The sequence below is a fragment of the Nipponia nippon genome, unplaced genomic scaffold (assembly GCF_047370975.1).
Source record: "Nipponia nippon isolate SJK-2023a ecotype South Korea unplaced genomic scaffold, ASM4737097v1 scaffold_28, whole genome shotgun sequence".
NCBI classification, from domain to species: domain Eukaryota; kingdom Metazoa; phylum Chordata; class Aves; order Pelecaniformes; family Threskiornithidae; genus Nipponia; species Nipponia nippon.
Window position 1 is genome coordinate 6,779,766 of NW_028262345.1, and position 22,192 is coordinate 6,801,957.

At 55.0% G+C, this 22,192-nt stretch overlaps 3 protein-coding genes across 5 annotated transcripts; 2 read left to right on the top strand and 1 right to left on the bottom strand.

Moving 5' to 3' along the window:
- The first annotated feature begins 73 nt into the window (after positions 1 to 73).
- CD3D (CD3 delta subunit of T-cell receptor complex) lies at positions 74 to 3,633 on the top strand. The gene is made up of 5 exons (XM_009472257.2): positions 74 to 591; positions 1,732 to 1,950; positions 2,451 to 2,582; positions 2,957 to 3,000; positions 3,313 to 3,633. The coding sequence occupies exons 1-5, from the start codon at positions 519 to 521 to the stop codon at positions 3,373 to 3,375; spliced, it is 531 nt and encodes a 176-aa protein (XP_009470532.1). The 5' UTR covers positions 74 to 518; the 3' UTR covers positions 3,376 to 3,633.
- Positions 3,634 to 7,464: 3,831 nt separating this feature from the next.
- On the bottom strand, positions 7,465 to 13,120 carry CD3E (CD3 epsilon subunit of T-cell receptor complex). Its single transcript, XM_009472256.2, has 8 exons — positions 13,012 to 13,120; positions 12,784 to 12,893; positions 11,328 to 11,348; positions 11,012 to 11,032; positions 10,282 to 10,479; positions 9,345 to 9,497; positions 8,121 to 8,167; positions 7,465 to 7,782 (listed from the first exon to the last, which is right to left on the bottom strand). The coding sequence occupies exons 1-8, from the start codon at positions 13,074 to 13,076 to the stop codon at positions 7,726 to 7,728; spliced, it is 672 nt and encodes a 223-aa protein (XP_009470531.2). The 5' UTR covers positions 13,077 to 13,120; the 3' UTR covers positions 7,465 to 7,725.
- Positions 13,121 to 16,233: 3,113 nt separating this feature from the next.
- MPZL2 (myelin protein zero like 2) lies at positions 16,234 to 22,029 on the top strand. Of its 3 annotated transcripts, none has more exons than XM_087763404.1 (6): positions 16,235 to 16,625; positions 18,785 to 18,951; positions 19,259 to 19,469; positions 19,719 to 19,863; positions 20,312 to 20,399; positions 20,755 to 20,907. In XM_087763404.1, the coding sequence occupies exons 1-5, from the start codon at positions 16,571 to 16,573 to the stop codon at positions 20,370 to 20,372; spliced, it is 639 nt and encodes a 212-aa protein (XP_087619530.1). In that variant the 5' UTR covers positions 16,235 to 16,570; the 3' UTR covers positions 20,373 to 20,399; positions 20,755 to 20,907. The 3 variants fall into 3 exon arrangements, with proteins under 3 accessions (XP_087619531.1, XP_087619530.1, XP_009470529.1); XM_009472254.2 differs by lacking the exon at positions 20,755 to 20,907 and adding an exon at positions 20,927 to 22,029 and having other exon boundaries at positions 16,237 to 16,625; XM_087763405.1 differs by lacking the exon at positions 20,755 to 20,907 and having other exon boundaries at positions 16,234 to 16,625; positions 19,719 to 19,904.
- Positions 22,030 to 22,192: the final 163 nt, after the last annotated feature.

Genomic DNA, 22,192 nt, shown 5'->3' on the forward strand with positions numbered 1-22,192 from the left:
GGTTGCTGGGGGTCCGCGGCTGCAGGGGATCCCGTGGCTGCCGGGGGGCTCCGGGGCTGCAGGGGAGTTCTGTGGCTGGAGGTCCGTGGCTGCGGGATGACCCGTGGCTGCGGGGAGACCCTCGGCTGCTGGGGGTCCACAGCTGCTGGGAGACCTATGGCTGCTGGGGGTCCCCAGCTGCTGGGGGGCTCCATGGCTGCTGGGGCATTTATGGCTGCTAGGGGCTCCCCGGCTGCTGGGGGTCCCCGGCTGCTGGGGGGCTCCGTGGCTGCTGGGGGACCTGCCACCTCGGTCCCAGCTGTCCTCCCCTGCCTTTCCATGGGCATGGGGGCTGGGGCTGGGGCGAGGGGGCAGGCCCAGGGCTCCCCAGACATCCCCCAGCTGCTGGGGGAGGGAGGCTCCAGCCCCCAGCATCCGGTACCCGACGAAGATCTCGGGGCGGGCAGCGCGTTGCGGCGAGGCGCTCTCTCCACGTCCTCTCCTCGGAGCGGAGGAAAGAGCCGCCACCGCTTCGTGCCATGCGGAGGGGAAGGACCCTGGGCGCCTGGGCGCTCCTCGCCAGCCTGGCCGTGGCCAGCTGGGGTGTCCGAGGTAAGTCCCCGGGCGTCAGTCTCTGCCCGCAGGCTGCTGCAGTGCCGCGACCCCCGGCGTGGCGCGCCCGAGGGACCCCGCGGAGGTGGCGAGGCTGGGGCTCGTCCCGCAGGCTGCAGCGGGTCAGCGGCGGCGCCCGTTGGGCACTCGCCGTGGTCCCTGGAGACTGCCACCCGTATTGCTTCCTCCGCGGGCATCCCTGCGGTGGTGGGAGGGTGGCTGGGAAGCAGGCCCCCGCAGCTTGCCGGGGTTTTCCATCGCGGCACCTTGACGCGAGGTTCGTAAATATCGATGGGGAGAAAGGAGCGAGTGAGTGCAATGGTTCGCGAGGACGGGATCGCTCTGATGACTCTGCCTGCCCTGGACCGTTGCTGTGATGGTCTGGAGCCACGCGCGTTACTCCGTGGCTATCCGTGATGGCTCAAACCCACCTTGCAATGACGGAGCGTGTACGGTTGGACTCGGCAGTGCTGCGGCGTTAGACCAAAGTAGCCATGGGCTTTGTGCCTGGCGCAAACACGCGGGCGAGGAGAGGCTGTGTTCTGTACTCTGCTCCAGCACTCAGCAAATAAGACAAGGAGTTTACTCTCCATTTGCAGACTCTGACAGCGATGCCTTTGGGCCAAAGAAGCAATTCTGTCTGGTTTTTTGCATGCTTTTCACTAAAAATGTTTTTTACTATTGAGTAAAAACGCAAATGGGTTTTTGCCTCCCTGTTTGGGCTCAGCTCCTGTCCCTGCTGGGGGAAACGTTGCACTTTCTGTTGAAACGTCTCTCACTGCAGTCGCGCTTCAATACCAATGCAATCTGTGTGCGGGATGAGGGTCACGCACATACGGTCTGAATAGAGTCCAGGTAGATGCCCCATTCCCGTTAGTTTTCACTCTAAGGGAATTTGGATCTCTAAGCTACCCAGAACTGCATTAATGTAACTACCAGTTGAACACTGGACTACGTTTCCGCTGGGTAGTCTGCTTTTTCTAGAGCTTTTTGTTTGCGGTGTCTTCTCCACTGCTCAGGGGACGGCCTAATGTGATGCTCGCTACACCAGCCATCTCCACGAACGAGATCTCTGAGCTCTGCACCCCTGTGAGGTTGAGATCTCGGCTGTGACGCTCTCTGCTCTCCATTTTTTTACAGGACAGAAAGTAATCGTGAAAGAAGCCAGCGGGAAGGTGTTCCTGCAATGCCTAATGGAGGGCCAAAAATCACTTCAAATCCAATGGCGGAAAGATGGGAATATGATAGGAAACGCAACACAGCTGGACTTGGGTGCAGTTTACGATGATCCCAGAGGCACCTATACATGTGAACTAGAAGGCGGTAGTAAAAGGTCCTCCCTCCAGGTGCACTATCGAAGTAAGTGTTGCAAGCCTGGTTTCTAGAGCCAGAACTGCTTGGAGTTTTCACCCAAGCAAATTTCTGAGGGAACTACTGATTTCCCAGAGTTTGAGGGTGGCTCCACCAGTTTGCCGAAGTCCTGACAGCTCCTGTGCTAGGTTGCTCTTGGGAACAGCCAAGCTGCACGTTCCCCTGCATGTGGCGTCCCCGTGAGAGCTCTACAGCCTCCTTTAGTGCCACGGTACTCGTCCTGCCCTATTGCTAGCCGCTTGCTGGCCCTGCTGTGGCCTGCCCTGAGTGCTGGGGACACGTGGCAGCTTGTGGCGCTGCCTCGGGTCACGCAGCGAGCCAAACTTAATCCCTGGTCTCTCTCCCTGGGACTGGAGCCTGCCTGGGCTGGCAGAGCTGGCTGAGGGCTTTGGGCTCAGACCGACCTTGGCGGCAGGGCGAAGGCGGCCGAGGGGCAGGGTCCTGGTCACGGCCCTGCTTCCAGCGTTGGTGTCCTTTTGGTCTTCCAGTGTGCCAGAACTGCATCGAAGTGGACGCTCCCACCATCTCGGGGATCGTGGTCGCAGATGTTGTCGCCACCGTCTTGCTGGCGGTTGCCGTGTATTGCATCACTGGCCAGGACAAGGGACGCATGTCACGAGGTGAGGGGAGAGCCCCGCTGATGCCTGCGGCTGGGGACAGGGAGCTCCTGGGCATCTTTAGGAGCTGCGTCGTACCTGGGGACTTTCCATCACTGCCCACAGACCCCAGTCACTGCAAGCTGCAGGCAGCAGCCAGCACGCGGTGCGTTGAGGGCAGGGATCCCTGCGAGCGCTCCACGTACCCTTCCTGCCCCTAGCTCGGCTTCCCAGGAGAAGCCATGAATGTCTGAGGCCTTGCGGGGGCTTTCCACCGAGCCTCCCGGAAAAAGTAAAGGCACAGGGCTGAAAGCAGATGGCCGCTTGGGTTTGTTTGCAAATGTTCACCGCACTGCCCGTGATTCCCTGATCCTTGACCGCCTTCTTTCTTCATTTAGCTTCTGACAGGCAGAACCTGATTGCCAACGAGCAGCTCTACCAGGTGAGCGTGGGCTTCACACACACGTGCACGGGCTTCAGCACCTCTGCGTGGCGTGGGGCTGTGTGGTGGGACCGGCGTGGCCACGGCAGCACAGCAGCTGGGGGATACTCGATGCCCCTGAGGGACCCAGAGGATGGGGCAGGCTCAGCTACTCCTGCCTCTTGCTCTCTGGGGTTGTTAACCTCTGTGTGCAGGGAGGGAAGGCTTGCCAAAAGCTTGGCAAAGGGAGGGCTGCGCCAGCTTCCCCTGTACCCTCCCTCCCAGGGCTGGACGGACGCAGCTGTAGCTCATCTCATCTTTTTTTCCTCCTAGCCCCTTGGCGAGCGGGACGACGGACAGTACAGCCGGCTGACGCCTGCCAAGGCCCGCAAGTGAAGTGGGAAGACGCCGGAGCCTGTGACTTCTTCACTCCAGGAGTGATATTACAGCAAAGCCACCGCCAGTGCCCAAGAGCACCGGCACCCTGTCCTGGCACTGCTTTCGTAAGCTCACTGCTGCAGAAGACAGTGCGGGTTTTTGCCTAGAGAGCCCTCCGGCTCCTTGCCATGATGGGCTGCTTGTAGCGCTCTGCTCTTTCCATGGCCTCTTGCACGTCTGTATTCCTCTCATTAAAGATGAGCCTATTCCATAGCCTCCCCGCTCCATCGGTTGCGTCGAGGCCTGGGGAGCCATGCAGTCGCTGGGGAGGGTGAGCGCTGGATGCCATCTGCCTGGATCCCTGCAGAGCTGTAAGGCTCCTGCCTGTCCCGCTAGGACGCTGCTCTGCCGGCGCAGGCAGCTGCCCGTGGCTGTGCCACCGCTCTCTGCCAGGATCTAACTGCCCTCGGGGTCCGTTGCTGAAGCTGAGGATGGGGGACCTCGTGAAGGGAGAGGGTCGCCGCCCCCGAGAGTAGCAGAGGCTTTGTCTTGTTTAACTCCCCTTCCAGAACGGGGAGCGGGGACGCGAGGAGCTCGGCGACACTCAGCAGGGTCTGCGTCACCCCTGCAAAGCGCCTGCGTGCCTCAGTCCCCTGGACAGAGCTGGGGGGCTGGCAGGAGGGAGGACGGGAGGACGTGCAGGGCTTGGCATCTAATCGCAGTCTCCAAACGGCAGGGGCTCGCCAGGTCCCTGGCGCCCAGCCAGCCTGCACGGTGCCCCGGGGCTGGGGGGAGCGAAGCGTGAGCAAACAGGCGAGCTGCGCTGGCTCCCCAGAAGAGCTCACAGGGGCTGGGGCCCAAAGACGAAATGGAATCAGCAGAGGGGACGAGAACTGCAGCAGAGACCGTGCAGAACACGTGGCAGCAGAGATCTTCCGTGGGGCATTCGGCAGCCCCTCTTTCAGGCTCGCTAGCCATCCCAGTGTGCCGACTACAGGATGCAGACGAGCCAACTTTCAGAGCCTTTCCCAGCTCAACCACCTTTCCAGACGCCGAGCAGCACTGGGTCGGCCCACACCAGCCCAGCTCCTCCTGGCAAGGTCCCCGCTCCCCAGCTCCGAGCAGAAACAGGTAATGTGGTCTGACTACGGCCAAAACGGGGGGGCAGATAAGAGGCAGGATCACCTAGCAGTTAGAAACCTCGGAAACCAGGTCACCCTCCGTGTGCCCGTTGCACACACCTGTGGGTTGTGTTTGCCTGCTTTTCTAAGAATCTGGGTGACAGGCTTTAGAGAGCACCAGGCTGTGAGTTGCCTTGTGACTCAGTGGTATAAAGGGAGCACCAGAGGAGTCAATGCTCAGTAAAAACCGGCGACAAATCCGTGACGCGTCTGACACGGCAAACAACACACGGGCTGTGCAAAGCCGTGGGTGCGCCCCACGTGCCCTTACAGGAATCGGTGCGCGATCAGCCTTGTGGGCAGCGAACAAGCAAAGGACCTGTTTTCCTACGGCGTCGGCTCTTTACGTGACAACGTTTTGCTCTTCGCAGGAGGAGAAGAACGTCTTAGTGGTTTTTCCGCTCTAACCTGCTCCGGTGACGGCGAGTCTGATACGGCCACTGCAGGCAGAATGTGCCGGTACCCGCCTTTGGTTTGCAAAGCCGTCTGGGTAGGACCTTATAAAAAAGTGCCTAGCAGACTGCCTGGTTCATGGCGCTTTCGTCGCGGTGGGCTCTCAAGGCAATGGGCGAAGGTGGCTAACCACACCCAAAGAGCAGGAGAAAGCCGGGGCAGAGTGGGTGGGTACGCTCCGCACAAATCAAAGACACAGCAGGGGCAACATTTGCAACTGGTCTATTTGTGAGAAGCTCCTCAGCACCTCGCTCTTGGGAGGACAAAGAAATATTTCTACAGCGCAGCTAAGCACAGAGGCAGAGCGATGTTGTCACTGGATGGGCGCTGATCCCACTGAGATAAGGAGAGCGTGGGTGGGATGGCACCGGTTGGGGCAAACAGGAGGCAAACGTGCAGCCCCACGAATGGTGGCAGAAGGACCGGGGTGCAGCTTGAAGCAAAATTTAGACCTTGTGCTCCCGGAGTGGTCCGAGCTTCTCACGACCCATTCGTAGCAATGGGCTGCATGGCTGGGCTGAGCAAGCGGCCCTGGAGCAGCGATGTTTTGCAGCAGCTGAGAACGTGGCCCGGGGTGGTTTTAGAGCTGCCGGGGGTTAGTGCTCTTTGTATCTTGCAATCTCCCTCCTAGATGTTAGCGCCTTCTACGGTAAACCCAGCTGTGCCGCCTTTAAAACCACATCCTGCAGGGTGAGCACGGCAACCCGAAGCAGCAGCTCGCGGGGTGTTCACCTCCCCATGCTGAAACTCAAGGGTTAAACCACCCCCAGCCCCCACCACTGCTGCTGTTTCCTTTCTTTCTTCCGAGCTGTTGCTCTGCAGGGCAACAGAAGCGTGGCTCGCTCAGCCAGCCTTAGACCAGAAACGCTCCCAGGCATCACAGCATCTCTTGGGCCCTTCTCCTTAAGTTACTACCTGCCCCATTGCCGCTGCTTTGGGAACCGCAGCTTTTACAATCGGGCAGATTTCAAATCTGCGTGTTGAGCGCGTGGGACCTCAGCTACTTCGCTTGCCCCAGGCAGCAGCCCCAGGCCCGCTCCCCAGCTCCTGCCGACCCCTTCCCCGCACTCAGGCCCCGCTCCCCGAGGCGCAGCAGCGCATTTTCGTACGCGTAGTTGTCCCCCCACCCTGGCACAGTCTGCTCCCAAACCCCTCGCAGGCTGCTGCAAGGGGAGCCAATGCAGACCCTCGGGCGCTCTCGCTGTCTCGGGCTACTCCTGACCTGGGAACTCCCCGTAACGAAACCCGTTTTTCTTTAACGGAGGCAAAAACACGGGGGAAATCTTTTCCAATGCATACCTGGGGGTGCTGCCTCCCATTTTATTAATATATTACAGTTCTTAAACGTATATAAAAAGGTTAAAAAGAATCTTTACCAACAGCCAAGAAGCCCGCCATCTTTCTAGCAGAAGCCAGGCAGAACTCAAGTTACAGAGCCGAAATGAGGAGAGAAAGGGCAGCAACAAAGGACGGGCAACAAGAATCTCGAAGAGCGATAGCTCTGGAAAACGAAAGTTGGCCAGCAAATGTATTTGTGTACACCCCTTAGGGTACAACACGCCCCGAGAAATGTGTTTAGCCTAGACTACGCTATGGAGCATCAGTACAAATGGAGTCCGTGAAGGCTCTAGGATGAGAAGGACACCCTAGCAAAAGGGTCTGATGCTCTCTCGGATTTTGTAGGTCCTGGGCTTTCTCTCTGTGGCCCCAATGCATTCGTTTCCATTCCAGTGAACAAGCTGTTTGAGAGCAGGGTGCTAGTCCTGGGTCTGAGCCAAAGGGTCTCAGTTCCAACCCGGGAAACGTGAAAATCCCTGTTGTGCTGTCTCAGTCAGACTGCAAGGCTAAGTGGGGGCTTCAAATCTTAGCTGAAATATCCGAGTCCTGCTATTTAATAGCAACAAAGATCTAAGACTCAGCCAAGCACTTACATTTCCTGATAGGAGGCTTTCCGAAGCCTTGGGAAGGCGCCAAATCCCCCCGTGACCCTACGAGGACGTTCTGCCGAGGGTCTGAAACATAAAGGTCGCTGGATGCAAAGTGGTACTCAGCCCCCCTCCTTTCCTACCGAAGAAGGGCTGGGGGATGAACAGGTCGGTCTGCGTGTACTGGTAGAAGCGCTTCTCATTTTTTTAAAGGGAAAGTGTTCGTTTCCACTGAAGTATTTTCATTCCAAGCAGCAGCTTTTCTGTGAAAATGTACCGTTTTGTTTCTAATACACTGACTGCCTCTGTTCCTTTTGTTACAGTCCTGGGCAGCAAAACTAAGACAGGCTACGGAGATGGGAGCAGGACAAGGTCAGAGGCCCGTCACGCTGAGAAGGACCCACTCTTTGCCCGCTAGCGAGCCAGGGAGGCACGGCGAGCGAGTGGAGGCACTCGGGATGGAAATTAAACGGGAGGGCAAACCAGAGTATGCAACGGGAGCAGAGAGAGGGCGAGGTGTGAGGGAAAAGGAGGCCAGGAACCACCAGTGAGGCTGCAGTCCTTTAATGAGAAGGAAAAGTTGCCTTGCCAATGCGCTCATTTGATTCTTTTCCCTAATGTCAAACCGAAGGCGGAAGGAATACATCAGGGTGGGACAGCGGATGGCAGCAGGGTGCCTGTCCTGTGTAGCCGCCTGGCTTCCCCCAAACCCCCTGGGCCTCAGCAGGGCTGCAGAGAGCCGGGACCGCGCTGCGCGGAAGGGCTTAGCCCCTCCGCCGCTGTTTTCCAGCCCGTCATCCGTGGGAATTTCAGAAGCCCCTGGATTCCAGGCCAGCATAGACTTCCCGCTGGCCTTTCCGGATGGGCTGTGGGAACAGCAGAGATGTTAGTCCGGGAATCCTTACTAATACACCCTCAAACAACGGCGGGGGCTTGGTTCACGCAATGCATGGAGAAAACTACGACCGAGAGAGCAGGCTAGTGCGCAACTAGCGTGCCCAAGAAGCTGCTCCCGACTCCCTGTGCCAGCAGCAGGAGAAGGGGCTCTGCCCTCACCACCTTTTCCCTCCGCTCCCGGGAAAGCTTGGGGGTTGACTGCCTGCTTCTTCAAAGGAGCAAAAAGGATAACTGCTACAGATGCCCTGCTCTGGCTATCCCTCCCCAACCAGCAGGGAGAGATGGAAACAAGGCAGGTTCTCCATACCTCGTAGTCGGGGTTTGGAACGGGGGGCGGACGCTGCATCTTCTGACCTGCAAGAGAGGCAAAGAGAGGTCGTCCTCGGCGATGATTCATATGACACAGCACGGGGGACTTTCACGGAGGTGATCCCAGGGTAACGCATACCGTGGGTCAACTCGCACAGCTTTACTATGAGCTTCGAGCTTTTAAAGACCCGACTGCTGCAGGCAGGAGGCCTTATGGTCATTCAGGAAGAAATCAGCTTTCTTTTAGAAAGGGTAAATTTCTAGCTTTCCTGGTGCTGAAGAAATACTTGAAAACAAGCAGCACAGGCCCAGGCTGCAGGTCCCCAGTATGGATACCAGATCTATACTCCTCTGCCCCAGCAAGCTGCACAGGCATGAGCACATCACCGCATTTCTGTCGAACCCAGCGCACAACACGCACAGTAAGCACACAATAGGGAATTTAGACCTGCTGAAAGACTTATATCGGTTTTGTGGAGGCTAGGGGAAAAGCGGCAATGCCTGGTCTGCACAAAGCCTGGCCGGTGAGCACCCACGGTACTTGTCTGACAGGCAGTCTCCTGGCACAAATGTCACCGGCACCGCTTCTTGAACAAATTGCTAGGTTAACGGCTGGACTTGATGATCTTAAAGGTCTTTTCCCACCTGAACGATTCTATGATTCTATGATTCTAAATCTGGACCAGCATCGTGAGGTCACCACCCTGCATCACTTTACCCCGGCATTTATAACCTATGAGCCCCACTGCTGGACCCACTGGGTCACCAAACCGTGGCCTCAGAAGCCAGAAATTCAAATTTGTAGTTTTAATAACACCACGATTTCTAATCGCATGTTCTGTGTGCGGGCCTGACTCTTGGTCTTTGATTGCCTGAGCCGGCAGGTGAGTATCCCAGAGCCAGGCTGGGTTTGCGGCTGCCCTTGCAAGCTGAGCATCTGCCCTGCCCTGTTTGCTTCGGCACAGACTCAACGCTGCTGCACAACAGCCTGTGAAATGGTTTCCTACGGGCAGGAAAGGCCTTTGACCCAACACGGCAGCAGCACAGATCCCATGCAAGAAGGCAGCCCGGAGCAACGCGTGTGGCAAGCAGGAGCATCGTTTGGCGAGGTCTTGGAGGCCTGGGGGGAACAGAGGAGGCTCCATCACTCAGCAGGGGCAAGTGCTCGATTCAGCGCTTAGCGGACATCACGGAGAGCAGAGACACCTGAAACGGCTCTTACCTCGTGGCCGACCGCCAGCGCTAGCGCCCGCTCTCCCCTTCCTGTCCTTGCTGAAGTAATAGACGAGAATCAGCACCCCGAAGGTGATGAGAAGATCGGCGGTGATGATCCCTGTCACTGCCAAGGCATCCAGCTCCTCACAGTTTGTGCACACTGCCAGGAGGAGAGATGAAGATGCTCAGAGACGGGCACCCTTCCTTTCCGGCAAGGAAGGGCCAGGCCTCACTCGTCTGCTTAATGCTAGCAGCAGAGGTACAGTTCTGGGTGGGACGGAGAAAAGAGCAAACAGAAAGGAAGGGGGACAGCGGAGGCCCCTCTATCTGCCCCGCCGTTTCGGTCTGCAGACAGACACAGACGGGGGGCTGCTGTGTGCAGCCTCCTTCACTACCCTCTGCTGTTTGCGTGCCTGAGCCGGAGGGTGCAAAACATCTGCTAGATCATTGCCCCCCCCGCCTATGCTGGACTGTAAGTCCTGGATGCAGGGCGGCTGCCCAGATTTCAAATGGCTCAGAGGCTTAAATCGCGCCGTCAGGGTGGAGGTGAACTCCCCCCGGTTGATGGGTCGCAGAAACCAGGCTGTGTGCTCCAGATGAGAGGTTTCCGCTCTGCAAGACAAGAAATGCCTCTGGCCTTTGTGACAGACATTGCTCTTGCCTTGTAGCATGGCAGAAACCATATAAGAAAAAGATCGCGCGCCGTTTACGTGGGAACACGCAACCAGCTTGAGGAAGGGAAAGGCATGGAGAGCGGGGAGATTCCCTTTGCTAAAAATGTGCTCTTGGCCACTTTTACTGCCCACCCAGAGCAGGAAGGGCTTCAGCAGAATCGCATTCACCCAGCCCAGCAGCACTGAAAGTCAGGGCTCGGCTCCTAGCATGTGTCACTGCAATGTGTCGGCTTTATCTTTGGCCCGCGGACCGAGCGCTTTTTCGCTCACCTCTGGCGTTCAGGTACATGTCATACGTCTTGCCGCCGGCCGAACAACTCACGTTGGCAGGAGCGCTGTCGTGGTTCTCTATAACGTACTTCTCCCCGCTGGTTTCCACTTTTGTCCCAGCTATGCCCCACTCTATGCTGCCTTCGGTCACGGGACACGTGATTGTCACTGTGGTTCCGGAAATCTCCACCAGGAATTCTATATTGGAAGATGGGCCAGCGAGAAGAGAAACCAGCATTACACACAGCTTCTGAGCAGGCTTCCCTGCCCACCCGTGGTCCCACCACCACAGTCTGCTCTGCAAAACCTTTCATGTCACGGTGGAATGTAAATTCCCTGCGCACGTGTCTTCTGCATGCATGTTTTCCTTTAGGTTTTTACAGCGATTCTTTGCAACGCTGAACAGTATCAAAATACCATCCCAGAGCGTTCGCCTTTATGTCAGAGAGCCTGGCCGCCCGCCGTCATCGTGCTGTTTACCCATATGCTTGCTGGTCCCCGCAAATGGCCAACCCTGCTTGGAGACCGCTAACAGTAATTAGGGGCAACTCGTTATAGCTGGTTCTTCTGATCGGCGATGACAGTAGCAACTAACGAAGAGGGAATTCGTTCCTCCTGAAATACTGCTTGAACTCAAATATTTCTACCTGCCTTTTAGTCCTCACCTGTGAGGCATCTGCAGTCTTTATATCATGCTAAATAGTTAAGAATGCTGGTAAAATACACTTACCCGCCTGTGCTTCGGTATCGTCTGCAAAGGAGAGAAGAACAGTGTTAACAAATCAGCCCGCTATTACCTTACTGCTTGTTGCTGTCGGAAAATGCCCAACGCTGCTTGGGGACCGCTAGCAACAATTAGGGACAATTCACGGCAGCCAATTTTTCAAAGCCGGGATCAGGAACAATTGATGAACAGGGAATTTTTCCTATCCTACAATATTAGCAAAAGTCAAATACTTCTATTTGACTTTTAGTCCTCACTTGTGAGGCACAGCTGGTCTTTTAATCACACTAAGTAGTTAAGAAGGCTGGTAAAATACACTTACCCTGCTGAGCTGTGGTGCCAACTACAAAAGAAAGAATAACAAGCGTTAGGTAATTTAGCTACCGGTGCCGTACACCTTTCCTACTTCAAGGGCATCCTTTCTGAACTCAGCTGCTGGCAAGAGCTGTTTATGCCCCTCTGTCTGTGCTGAAGGCAGCAGAAGCATTCTGTTAGCTGAGACAGGATGTTGTTCGGAAGCGAAGTCTTTCCCCTTGGAAGCCATTTTGAACACAGACTAATGCAGAATGGAAATTTGAATCATTTTCCGACCCAGTTTAGAAAAAGGGTTCTTGCAAGCTGTGCGGCCAGCAATTTTGCTTGATTACCAGGGACCGAAGACTGCTGGAAAACCTTGCCTGGTCTCTGCAGTAAGAACCACTGTCCTCTGCAAGAGCGTACTCGCTGGAGGACTGGACCCTGATGCTTGGTTTAACGCTGTAAAGCAGTTTTTCTCTCTTGGTAGGAAACGAGTAGCTCCATTGAAGTCTCTGGAGCTGGAGTATTATAGGAACAGCTTTTAGGAGATCCGAATCAGAGTTGTGATTTGCTTTAAGGACATTTGTCGACAGAAAATAACAGAAGTAAAGAAAGCAACCACCTGTATTCGTGTGTTTGGCGCTATTGTCTCATCCCAGGTAATGCTTGCTTCACAACAGGAGTTACTTGTAACAAAATTGTAGATTTGAAATTCCACAGGCATAGGGCTTGGCTGGAGAGAAGGGGACCTGATGCTTTTTTCTTTAGAGAAGATGAATTGAAATTTGAAAAAAGAACAGACCGTTGCTAAAGCGAATGCTTTCAATCTTCTCAAAGAATAGCAGTTGGGATTTGCAGCACATTGGCAGAGTACTTGTAGTTTTATTGTAGTATCTCTTAATCACCTTTCCCACTTATCTCTCATAGTTACCAGCTTCTCTGTAGTCTTTACAGATACGCTGCACTTCATCCTAAACCAGCTTTCTAAATGCTGCTCGGTTCAAACTGGTAAGATGGAAATTGCTACCACTCCCATGATATCGCGGTGAACCTGAACTGAAGTTACTTGCCCATGATCACAAAGCGGTTTAAGAAAAGTGCATGAATAAAGCATAAAGATAAAGTTCAAAATACAGAAGCTTATAGTTCACACTGCCGCAGAAAGCGGTACATCAAGCTCCAACCCTGCTGCGTGAAGTTTGGAGACCCCGTGTCTTAGGGAATCGGCCAGCAAGCAAAAATTCACCGGGGACCTCAGGTCCTGTTCTCCAGCCCGGGAGGGTTGGAGTCCCCTTTCTCTGTCCCTGCGTCTGCACCCCGAGGGGAACGCTGACTCGGGAGAGCAGCAGCTCCACGGGCACTCTACGTGCCACTTGCAAAGGACGTGGCTGCAGGCACTTTGCAAAACCAGTCGCCCGCCCCATGCTTTCTCCTCCGCAGCCCCTTCTGGTCCCCGCGGGCTGCTGGCCAGCTGTACTCACCCACGCACAGCAGGAGCCCCAGGAAAGGCAGGGACCGCTCCAACCTCATCCTTGTGTTCCTCCTTCTCTTGCTCTTCCCTACCACATCAGACTGGCATCGCAGAGGCTGGCTGCGAGGGAAGAAAGAACACATCGGCTTTTCAAGTTCTCGCTTACAAGAAAGAGGCCCAAGATTTTTTTCCCAGAATTGTGCACGGCGACGAACTGAGCGGCGCTGGGGAGACTCACTGTTTCCAGCGAAACCTGCAGGCAGCCAAGGAAGGCACAGAACACGTATGATAAAATAAGCCCATGTCAGGAAGTACGGAGGCTCAAAACGTCTTCGCGGAACGTCACTGACGGCAAGGGGTGGCTGCTCTGCACCAGCCCAGCTCGAGTCTCCAGAGACCTGTTGTAACTGCCCGAGGAGCAGCAGGAGAGATAAAGGAGCCTGGGTCGCATTTGCTGCCAGGACATTGCTAGCAATTTTTCAACGCGAGTGCGTCTGAAGTTCAAACTACTGCAAGCAACTTAACAGAGGAGGGAATAAACAAAGCAACCAGAAACGCTAGGCTCAGCTCAGCACCTAGAGGCACTCTATGGCCCGCAGAAATGAGCCTGTAAGTGCCAGGCTGTAAAACCTGGGGGATTCAGTCCCTGTGATGCAGGCCGGACTCTGCTCTTGTTATTTTGCTCTAACACAACCCATTTATTCCTGCTGCCTCTTCAAGAGCGGCGTTTGCCAGCTCCTCACCCAGAATCTCCCCTGCACACGTGCTGACGGCGAGGAGCGCAGCGAAAGCGGTGGCTGAGCACCGCAGCCCCTGCTGCGAGCCTCCCGCCTGCAGCTAACGCTCTGCTCCCGGCAGATACTCCGTGCCACGCTCTCCCGTCAGGAGGGAACTTGCTTAACTGCGGTGCTGGTTCCCTTCAGTTTCAATACGAGACCGCAAAAGCAATTCTACGTTTTCGCGCGGCGGTCGTACTCGCGTTACGAATCGCGCCTACAGTACAATCGGCTTTATTTCTTTAAATCACGTTTAACAGAGTCATAGAATGATAGAATACCAGGCTGGACGGGACCTCGGGGATCATCGGGTCCGACCTTTCTGGCACAACCTGGACGAGGTGGCCCGGCGCCATGTCCAGCTGCGTCGTAAACGTGCTCAGCGTAGCGGAATTTAGGCCTGCCTGCTGAGCAGTCTAGCCACGCTGACGGACGGGAAGGGCTGGGGGACGGCCACGGCTCCTCGGGGAAAGCCTGGGTCCCACGGGCAGAAGCAGAAGGGAAGGCGGCGGGGCAAACCCGCCCCGAAAGGCCGAGGCACCCGCGCGGCCGGGAGCCGGGCAGCGCTGCCCCGGCGCCGCTAGAGGGGGCCCGGGCCCTGCCCCTGCGGGGCGCGCCGCCGCCGGCCCCGGCCGGGCACCGCTCCCTTCCCCGCCGGCACCGAGGCGGGCGAGGGCCCCCACGGGCCGGGGGCCTCGCCGAGCCTTGCTTCCAGCAGGGATGAAGTGGGAACACGCCGGCCCTCCGCCTCCCTCGGCTTGCAGCCTGCCGAGGTGGCGGGGCTGCTCCTGCGGTTGCGGGGAGAGCGGGGACCGGAGGGCTCGTGTCCAGCGCAGGGGCTGCGGAGCCAGCCCAGGCTCCCTCCTTCCGCAAGGGCCCGCCGCGCTTCTGCGCCATCGCCAGGGACCCCTCCGCGGATGCCTGGAAGGATGGAACCGGCTTCTTGCTCCGTCCCGAGAGCTCGCCCTCGAATGACATGGCCAATGACAACGTTGGGGGCTGCCTTCATTTATTGCGGGGCTCGCTCTAGCTGTCAGATCTTTCTTTTACTTATTTCTGTTTCAGAATGAAAAACGAGCGAATTTATGGTACCAGTAAGGGCGCCGGGGACATGGTCGTCTCTTAAGGGCTGGAGCCAGCACGTTTTGAAACAAGATGTTAAAGGCTGGTAAACGTCCACAAGTAAAGCTCCCGGTCCTGTGCGTTACACGAACGTGGTCCTAAGCGAGAGCCGGGAGCGGCGCGGCGCGGCCGGAGCGGCCAAAGGGCAGCTACGGCGAGAAACGCTCTCGTCCTGCTGGGCTCCGCGGGGGCTGCCCGGGGACGAGCAGCGGCTGCCGGGCAGAAGGAGAGGCTTCGGCGGCGGCAGCAAGCCGGCTGCTGAGCACCGCCTGCCAGGCACTTGCAACAGAGTCGGAAAGGGCAAAAGTATCTTCTGTTCGCAAAACAAACAAACCAGCCAACCCAGCCTCATAAATATTTACGGTGGCAATGAAAGAAATGGAAATGATGTTTTGGAAGAGTAACTGAGTGGAAATCTGGGGAGAGGCAGTGATGAAGGGTTAACGCAGGGCCAGATTATTCCCGTGAAAACTGAGATGCCTGGTGTGTCAGAGCTATCAGCAGAGACACGTTAGCAGAGAGGAGATTCTCTGTGCCGTTCTGCGGACGATCCGTGAGACTGATGGCCTCGGTGCTTTTTTACATTGCCAAACTTGTAACTTGAAGTTTAAAAGTTAAAAATAAATTCAGTATTCTCCTCAGAAATTGCCGCAAGGATGTTACAACAGCAGACGGGAGGAGAGGTGTCCACATGCTTGCTGACGAGGAGGGAGTCCTGCTGCTGTCCGCTTTCGGCCAAAACCTCGTTCTGCCCGGTTCTGGCACCCCCTCAGCGCGCCCCAGGCAATCCGACACACCCCAGCGGGAGCGTGCCCTCGCTCTGCTCCCCAGCTCTGAGCTGAAGGGGGCCCTTCAAAACCCCGGCCGGGGTTAGGGCATCCTCCCCGTCCCTGCCTTGCCACCGCTGCCAGGAGAATTAGCATCAGTCGCAATGAAAGCTCATAACCCGGGATGACTGCTTGGAACTAGACCAGGGACCAGACACAAACACAGCCACGGCCAGCAGCAGGTTCTGCTGTTAGTGTGATTTATGGTCTTCGAAGGCAAACATCCTTATTTTGCCAACGCACGTGCACGCCTCGGTTTCGTGCTCTCACAACTGCCACGTGCCACCAGGGAAATATTTTGTGTCGCCCTGAGTTTCTCCAGTGCCTTGCGCCGCTTGTGAAGCACGGGGGGTTTCCCCAGCTGTGCCCGGACTACCACCGGGCTGGACCCGTGGCCAGCGTGATTGTCTCCCGACTCTCCCGAGAACTTCACGAGCACCAGTTAACGCAGCCTCCCAGTTCTTCCGCGGGACGGCTGCAGCCACGTAACGTTATAACGATCGCTTCATTTTACTGTAGGCATCTGCGTTTCAGCAGGACACTTCCAGCCACTGGATGTGTGCCCACACTGCTACCGCAGACTGTCTGTTTTGGCTCGCTTTTTTTGGACTGTTTGCTGCTTTTTGCCAAAGAAATGGCCCTCGTTCCTTCAGGCTACCTATAAACACCTGCAGGCAAATTTTCTTTTAGGAGGAAAACTACCTCCCACAAGAGGGGAGTGGTTTCAGGTGGAGGCTGGGAGGAGGGATGATTGCAACACAAAAGAGCAAAGGAAGATGGGAGGCAGAAGAAATTAATCTTGCCTCGAAAATGTCCCCGTTTTACCCCCAGAAGTGAGCTGGGCTGGCCACACCTTGCCTTCCCGTGCAAGGGCAGGGAGTGCTGCTCTCTGACTCAAGCAGGAGGGAGCACTCACGCTGCCTGGCAGGCCAAGCAGACAGAGAGAAAGGAATTTGCTTTTCTGTGCTGGCAAGGCTTGGAGAAACTCCTCTTTCACCCGGTTATCGAGAACCCGACGTGAATCTCTCTTTCCGGCGCTGCTCGGCCCGTGGAGTGCGGATTTGTCTCCCCAATGGGTGGCCCCAGCTGGCTGGGTGCTGTGCTCGTCCTTGGGGTACAGCTCCGAGGTAAGGAAACCTGGTTCTGTCTGGCCTCAGCTCCCGTCTTGACTTTCTTCTTCTGATCCCTTAACGATCACCCTCGTTAAGGCAGCGACGTTATAGGAGTCTCGGATACTGTTGTGGACGATTGCTGCGCTTCTTTCGGTCCGGGGTTCCCTGGAAGTGACACGAAGAGATTGAGTTTCTTCGACAAACAGGTTTAGGTGTGTTCAGGCGGAAGAACACCCCTGATCTCATTCCGAGCTCTGGTTACACGTCTTTTCCCCTCCCGCCAGGAGTCTGGACTTTACTCCGAGACGGTTTTTTTTCCACTATCTTTGTTACTAGACAATCCGAGCTTGTTAAGCAGCGCTGGGTTTCGATCCTTTACGCAGCAACGATTCCAGACCGACAATAAACTCACTTGAATTTTCAGTGGTTTATATCGATATGGCTGGAATCTAAGAACACCGTGTCCTCCTTTCCCAAATGCCTCCGCACACGGATGCGCTGGGTAATCTGTCTTGAAAAAAGAATTTTACGCTGGTTTCCCACAGTCGTTCTTTTAAAGGAGTTTAACATGAAAAGATTTGACACTGAATCTTTGGATGAGAAACACAATCTCTGCCAGTGACGTTTTTCAAATGTGAACACCTTCGATGTTTTGGCATTTCAAATATTTTCTCCTTTGAGAAAAGAAATTCTCTGGAAAGGAAGCCTTTGGTTATAAATGACTTTCAAATACAGGAAATGTATTCATTGTCTTTGCTATGAAGCCCTGTTTTACAACCCCAGATAAGCTTTTTTTTTTTTTTTTTTTTTTTGCTTGAATCACACTGGGGCAAGTTAACTCGTCTTCCTGACTTGTCAGGATATTATTAATATTTTCTTTTTGTGCTGGGTTAGTTTGACCAGTGAGGAAAAGGAAACCAATGGGAGCTCATGATGAGGAACGGGGAGGACTGTCCCTCTCAGCAGCAGCGAGGCGGTGAGCTCCGCACTGCTGGTTTGCAGAAGCTAACCCTCGAACTGGGAGAGCTACAGCCGTCGGGCACGCAGCACGGCGGCTGCGGGGAAAAAAGTGAGGACTTGCAGCCCCGCCGTTTTGGTAGCGATTGAACTCCGCCTGGACTGGCAGGGCAAGCCAGAGGACAGCTAGGGCTCAGGCGGGAGAGGCGTCTTCGCCAGCAGCCCTTTGGTTTTCTTTCCTGTTTTTTGTTTTTCTTCTTTCTGTGTCTTGATGCTCGCTCTCTCGCTCGCTGATTGCCTCTCTGTCAGGGGAGCATCGAGTTAGTGATGCTAACTTATTTTTAAAGCAGCAGCTGTGGTGGTTTGGTTAAGGGAGGATGTTTCTTTGACAAACAAATGCTTACAGATTTACCTCGAGAATTTCCTGTAGAGTCCCTCAGCCTGACTATATTTGAGTGTAGTTGTCCAGCTGGGCTATTAACCTTCTAACAGGCACTTCTTGCATCGCTAAGAGCAGTTTTCACCACGGTGTCAGGCTGATAAGCGTCTAAAGGAAAGTTCTAGCATGGGAAATAGCAATCGTTTATTGGGGCTGGGCTACTTGAAAGGGCAGGACTGCTTTTCTGAAGAAATCTGCTTGGGCAGTTGAGTGCAGTGGAGCGTAATCGCTCGTGGAAACGTGACCAGAGCAAGCCCGTGAAAAGTGATACGGTGTCTTTGGTGCCAGGCAGGACCAAGCGTGTATTTAAGGAGGGGTGGCATTTACAACAGCATTGCACCTCCTAGATGCCAAGTTTGCTCATGCCTGAAGGGAGGCGTTTCCCCCCAAAACGAAGTCTATTGTCCCTATAGGCAAGTCCTTCTCAGTTGTCCTTTCTCAGCCAGTTATCAGATCTGTTAGTGTTTAACTGTGCAGACACAAAACCACAAAGCAAGCGCTGTACCAGCAGTTCGGACGAACGCAGACTCCCTTGAAACCAGCACCGTGCAGCTTGCAGGTCGACTGGCAAAATCCACAAAGCACAGGGCATCTCTTGGACCCTGGAGAGGCAGGATCACCTCCCTCGGTAATTACATCTGCTGCTTGTGACTGTCCGGTTAAACGTTGACAGATAAGGCAGGCTCCTGCATAGACTAAATGCAGATAAGGAAAAGGGATGAGCTTACTCCTAGACAGTAGTTTTCTTTATCTCTAACCCCCGCTGTTTTCCCTGCAGCACTGTGGCCTGCGGCAGCCGTGGAAGTTCATACTTCCAAGGAGGTGGATGCTGTGAACGGCACTAACCTGCGGTTAAAATGCACCTTTTCCAGCAGCAGCCCTATTAGCCCGGACCTGTCGGTGACCTGGAACTTCCAGCCTGAGGACCTGAGCTCTCACGAGCCGGTACGTGAGACTTTTATGCCCCATTTCATTGATGCACGCTTGCCCAAACAAACCAGTCCCAAGGCCCGGTGCTGGGTAAGCCCGGCGCCTGCAGAAATCCCAGGCGTGGGTATGGGCAAGCGCGGCTGAAACGCGCAAGGCGCCATCTTTTGAAATGGCCTCAGAGCTCATCCGAGAGCGCCTGGGCCAAGGCGGCTCTCCTCCGCTCCGGCCGCGTGCCTCAGCCGGTGCCGCTCCGCTTCCGCGCGCTGCTTCTGTCACAAAGGCTGCGCGGTGCGCGGGAACGACAGCTTCCTTTTTCTTGTAGGTATTTTATTACCTGAAGGAGCCCTACATGTGGCCCGCTGGACGGTTTAAAGAGCGGGTCACCTGGGATGGGAATATTGAGCGAAATGACGTTTCCATCGTCATCTGGGATCTGCAGCCCACTGACAACGGGACGTTCACCTGCCAGGTGAAGAACCCACCAGATGTTGGTGGCACAATTGGCGAAGTGCGACTCAGAGTTGTGCAGAAAGGTGAGAGGCCAAGAACCCCACCAGAGGTCATGTCGATGTAGCCAGTGCGAAGCATTGGCAGGTCTTCCCCCACATTTGGGAAAATATGTGGGAGAAAAGGGATTATAAAGAGAAAGCATGAGGGTAGTTAACGGATACAAGGAAAAAAGGAGCCTGCGGAAAGGTTATATGCCCCGATACAGGTTCCCAGCCTCACCAAGAGCCCTCTGTGTGTCCCTCTTGTTCATTTATCTGTTTCTCTCCACGCAGTGCGTTTCTCGGAAATCCACTTCTTGGCGGTGGCCATTGGGTCTGCCTGTGTTCTGATGATCATTGTGGTGACAGTTGTGATTATCTGTCGACACCATCAGAAGAAAGCGCAAGAGAAGACGACTGAGGTGGCAGACACTGAACTGTAAGGACAGAGGAGAGAGAGAGAGACGGGCTTTGGGGGAAGTATGTCAAATACATCTTTGTAGCTATTCTGAATCATTGGCTTGGACCTTACCCTAAGCATCTGCAATGCAAAACTGCCAGCGCAATTAGCAATAAGTGGCTGCTTACTTGCAGGCAGAACAGAGCCCCGGGATGAACAAGCTTTGGAGTCATCGTCTTGCTCTTGCCCTTCAGAGCGGCTCCTCGCTCGGAGGGGGACCCAGCTGTTGAGGTGTAGCTGGCAGATGCCCACTCTTCTTTCCTCCGTGAACCTGACGCTGGCCACCGTGCGTGCAGCGTGCTTATTAGCTTATCCTATAGCTGTTTTTTATATATTATGTATGTTATGTGTAACTCGGAAGGTGTCTCTGCTGCTCAGAATATCGGACGCTGATTTGGGCTTTTTTTTTTTTCTTTTCTTATGTCAGTAGAGAAAGGGAGAACCTGAAGATCAGAGAAGAAAAGGAAGCCAGTCCATTGGAAGACTAGAGGTCTTTGATGGTATATACAATGCAGGTACCCGTTCAAACTTTCTCTCATTAATGTCTCGGCGTTACCGCAGACTTTCTAAGACAGTTTTACCTAGGTATTTCTCTTCTATGGCCGCGGTAGCCGTAAACAGAAACAACCGAGACCGCAGTCACGCTTTGCTCTTGAGGAGCCTCAGAGAGACTGACAGGCAGCGGAGGCAGAACTGCCTCTTCGCTGCGGAGCAGATTTCTCCACCCGAGTGTTGAGGACCACCGGCAGGAAAGCCGTTCTCGCTGCTGTCCGTGACATGCCTGCTTTGTGGATAGAGAGGAATGAATTAACTTCCTTTCACCAGTTCTGAATCTGCTTTTCGATTCGTTTAATCTTTATTGTTTTACAGCTGCTACGGGAAGACTGCAACTGTTTGCAGATTTGCTGGCTTTGCTGAAACACTTCAGCGTAATTTTTACCCGCCCGATTTCTGAGGTCAGCAGTTGCCTCTAGTATTTTTGTTTTCAGCAATACCCTGAGTAATGAATCTGTTTTGTTTTTCTTATAACCTTTCTTCTTAGGTACTTCTAATGCAGATGGTGAAGGCTTGTAATTTTGGGTGTTGGAACAAAGCTGAATGACAGACGCCCCACGCTGCGCGCGCGGTGTCCCTGCTCAGCCCGACCCGCTCGCGCGGGAAGAGCAGGACGTTAACCGAGGTCCTCGGTTTCCTTCCCTCGGGCAAAGCAGGAGGGAGGAGGAACTTCCCTTCATCTCTGCACCTGCAGAATGGGAAGAAAGCTGCTCTGCAGGTGAAAAAACGCCAAAAGATTTGAACAAAATGCCAAGATCGCTGACTGAACCGAGGTTTTCAAAGCGTCTGAGCAGACATACTCTTGCACCTCAAAAATTGCAAGGTGCATATGCGTTGCCCTATTTTACCTCCCTCAAAATCCTCTTTGACGTTGTGAAAAGGAAGGCTGACTCTGTGAAGGATCAGAGGAGCAGCCAGTCGCTACAACATGCTTTAAAACTCTTTGCTACTTTAAATGGGAAGTATTACAGTTCGGGAATGTATGCCGTTTCTTATTAGGGAGAACCTTTACCGGTGGCTGTGTTTTTCGTATCGCTCTCTTGCGGCTTCAGTAGGCTTTGTAGCTACGGTAGCTGGGGATGCTGCCTGCCGCTGCGCAGCTCCTTTTCCCGCTCCGCCGCTGTGTCCCAAGGCCGCCCTCCCTTTCCCTCGGCTCCCCGGCCCCCATCCCCTCCGAGGGAGCGCGCCCTGCCAGGCGGGACGCTCCTTCCCGCCGCGGGCGCCCCGAAACCCGCCGCTTCGGCCCCATGCTGCCGTCCGCTGTGGGAGCCGCGCTCGATGGCTGCTGGCACGGTATCGGGCTTCCGACGACGCCAGCGCTATCCCGCTTTCTCCAGCTGCCGTTCGCTCCCCGGGCGACCACCGGCGCGTCTCTCCCCCGCGTCGGCTGCCCTCGCTTACCCCGTGCCCTGCGCTCCCGTAGGCTCCATCTAAGGCAAACCAAGCCCCAGATCACTGAAACGGTTCCGGTATTTAACCAGCACCACATCAAAACGCCAGCCCGTTTGTTTAAAAATAATCTTTATGACTTTATAACTCTCCCTGTAATGTGCGGGCCGCATTATCTGTTTGTATGTTTTCGTGTCTCGATCGCCCATGTCATAAATAAAGACGCCTGGTGGAGAGCAGCGAGGGTGTTACGCAAGCGCGGCCCTGCCGCGCCCTCGGCGCCTCAAATGAGGGCGTTATAGAGATAGATAGATAGATAGATAGATAGATAGATAGATAGATAGATAGATAGATAGATAGATAG